The following is a 3,472-nucleotide window of genomic DNA, read 5'->3' on the forward strand; positions in this document are numbered from 1 at the left end:
CCAGTTAAGTTAAGAGATATTAGTATCATCTCATCTTGAGCATTTGAAGTCGACTTCACGTTATATATAAATTAAAATTTTCTTTTAGGGAGACAACACTATTTCTTTTTATTTAGTTAAAAAGTTATATCACATAATAAGTCTTTTAATTTTATTTAAATAAATAAATATATATATATATATATATAATATTTTATTATTATTATAATTATTATATTAAATTTTAAATTTTTTAGATAATTAACTCAAAATTTTACTCATATCAATCTTTTTCAATTTTTAATATATTTAAATATATTGTTATAAAATAAAATTAGATTTCGATGTATATACAATGTTATAATCTTCAAATATCACGTTAAATATCAAAATAAAATATAATTTCATCGACATATTGACACATTAATCTATTTAAAGATGTATTTCATTACTTATTCAAAAATGTTAAAATGAATTAAATTTTTAAATAAACTACCTTGACTTTTTTAACAAACACATACCTCGAATGTTTAAATCAATTCAACCTATTTCTATTGCTATTAAAGATACTTCTAACTTCATATAAATTTCATATTTCTCATTTACATTTTTTTATAGAAACAATACTAGTTTATTAACAGGAAAAATAAGGGGCACTTAGCCCTTCATATTTTTCATTTAATACTTATTATAGAACCCGTAGAAACCTCACATTAATACTGGAAAGATATTTATAATAAGTCACATTCCTAAATTTAACTAGACAAATTATGAGGGTCAAAAAATTGACTTGCATTGATGTGCCATATAAAGCTTAAGCTACAAAGTACAAAGCATTTAGCCCGTTAATCTTTAATGTACATTAGACAATTCCACATTATTTAAAATCAAAAGTAACGACAGTTTATAAACACTTACAATATGAAAGTGTTTTGCTATGGATAGTTTATATCCACAATACTAAATTGATAATACCGAGGTGGAAACAATATTAAATACACAACTTGAGAAAATATAAAAACGATATTAAAACAAGTAATACTTGAGGAAATAAAAGGATAAAGAAGGAATGGAAACTTTTAAATTAAATTTAAGGTATAGAGTAATTTTGTTGCCCAAATATAAACAATTTTTATATTATTCCTATATCTATCTACGTATCGTTTCAAAAACGCTCCTCATATATTTAATTATTTATTTATTTGTGATTCGTCGATTTTCACCAAACAAAAAAAAAATCTTAATATATGAACGAGTCATGAAGAGGTTGTCTTGTTATAATCTCTGTCACTTGGTCAAATGCTTTAGCTCAGTTTTTTTCTTTCTCCATATTTCTATTTCAATCAATTTTTACAAGCTAAGAATATTGCTTTGGTTCTTCATTTCTAGTTGCATCAGGTGCATAATCTCTCTTCTCTACTTTCTACTTCTAACTTTTTCAATCCAATTGCTCTTTATTTTGGCTTCAAATTCTTCTTTCTAAATTCAACTTTTGGGTTCTCCTAAATTAAAAGCTTTTTGTTTAGCCTTTTTCTATTTATGCTTTTTTTTTTTCAATTATATATACTAATTTATTTTTTTTTGAATTGGGATTTCAAACAATATATATTCATAAGTTTCTGCTTTTAATCTTTTTTGTTTGGTCTTAAAATAACGTTGTCATGGCCATCATAGGTATTATCCAGAAAAAAAAAATGTTTTTTTAATTAATGGTAGTTGATTTTAGCTATGTGATAAAACTGAAAGACTAATTGTTGTGTGAATCTATTAAATATGTTTTTATCTTTAGTTTTGTTTTTCTTAGCAGAAAGTTTATTTATGTGTTCTTTCTGGCTAGAATAATAAATATATCATGTTACAAGAGTATATTGTTGAATTTCATGATTTTCTTGTGGAAGATAAGTTTAATGATTATTGTGTAGAAAATCTTAGATCAATATGAAAACAAATTGTTTCCTGAGCATTATCATTTAGTTCAATAAATTGCATTTTGGTTCTGACAATTGGATTATGATCTAATGTTAAATACACATGTTAAGAAGATGGATCTTTTGTCAACCATGTTCATTAATGTTTGACGAAAGCTAACAACAAAATTTTATCAAAAAGGATGTTTGATTTTGAATTCTCTTTGCTTGACAAGTGAGATTATAGTTACTACTCAGTATGTTCAAAATCTTAGTCTTGGTTTATGGATCAAGCAACGGCGTCGAAAGTCCATAGTTACATAGGTTTTCTTCAATTTCTAGATAAAATCTTTTGCAAATTGAAGTGATTTTCAACTAGTTAATTCATTGGAGTCTCAATTTGTGAAGTACTAAACTCGAAGCACATTTAGTATACGTATCTGTCATTCTTTGTATAGATCGGTTTATTAATTGAAAGCATCTTCTAATGTTGTCTTCTGATTTTGTTTATCCTATCTCAGCAAAGGTATCCTAGAAGATTCAACTAAATTTCATCGGTAAGTTGCTCGATCTATTTTACTATTTCTTTAAGGCGTGAAAAAAACCTTGGTTAATGGATTGCAGAATTTATAGCACTTTTCTGATTGATTTTTGTTGTTTTGGGTACAGACTGAAGTTTTATGTGAGCTAACTGAATAGAAGGAAAACCATGTCATTGATTATATCTCCGGAGCTGGCCGATACATCGTATAGGAATGCCAAGCTATACTCGTTAAAGGGAACCGACGTTACACCTGGCCTGTCCTCGCATAATTTTGCTCCTGATAAGCACAAAAGCATGTACATGAATGATTCTTACTCGAGCGAGAGTTACGAAAAATACTTCCGTGATTCACCTACAGAAGAACTGATAGAACCGTCTAGTTCTGGCATATCGGGAAATTCAGTTCACGCTGATGGTGATTCTCCTTACCAGCTCAGAGCTAGTTCAGGAGCATCTATGGTTACTGATAACGCAACTGATACTTATATTTCGTCTACAAGGCACTGTGATGCCTATCAGTCCAACTTTGAATCAGATTTCTTGGAGAATGAGAGCCCGGATTGTTTTGAATTCGATGGTGAAATGCGATTGAAACTACAAGAATTGGAGAGGGCATTGCTTGGTGACAATAATGATGAGTGCGACGACGATGAAGAAAACATATTTAGGACTGTACAGAGCATGGAGATTGATCCTGACTTTGCCGACTGTGCCAATCCTATTCAGAACATGTTGAGTCATGACTCGCCAAAGGAATCTTTGTCCTCAGAGTCCAATCTCAGTAGCAGCAGTAGCACCAAAGAAATATCACAAAACTTTCCTCGGACCCCAAAGCAATTACTTTATGAATGTGCTAGTGCACTTTCAGATGGAAATGAAGTAAAAGCCTCGGCGATGATAGATGATCTAAGGCAGATGGTTTCGATTCAAGGAGATCCTTCCGAAAGAATTGCAGCCTACATGGTGGAAGGACTCGCTGCTCGGATGGCTTCGTCTGGAAAATGTATTTATAAAGCTTTGAAATGCAAGGAACCTCCTTCTT

At 29.8% G+C, this 3,472-nt stretch overlaps 1 protein-coding gene across 1 annotated transcript in view; it reads left to right on the forward strand.

Moving 5' to 3' along the window:
* The first annotated feature begins 1,220 nt into the window (after positions 1–1,220).
* Positions 1,221–3,472, forward strand: part of LOC101496871 (scarecrow-like protein 1) — a 3,403-nt gene continuing 1,151 nt past the window's right edge. Inside the window, 3 exon segments of the mRNA XM_012715178.3 lie at positions 1,221–1,377; positions 2,408–2,443; positions 2,556–3,471. Coding sequence (XP_012570632.1) covers positions 2,596–3,471 — 876 coding nt within the window. The 5' untranslated portion in view covers positions 1,221–1,377; positions 2,408–2,443; positions 2,556–2,595.

The sequence above is a fragment of the Cicer arietinum genome, chromosome 4 (assembly GCF_000331145.2).
Source record: "Cicer arietinum cultivar CDC Frontier isolate Library 1 chromosome 4, Cicar.CDCFrontier_v2.0, whole genome shotgun sequence".
In the NCBI taxonomy this organism is placed as follows: Eukaryota; Viridiplantae; Streptophyta; class Magnoliopsida; order Fabales; family Fabaceae; genus Cicer; species Cicer arietinum.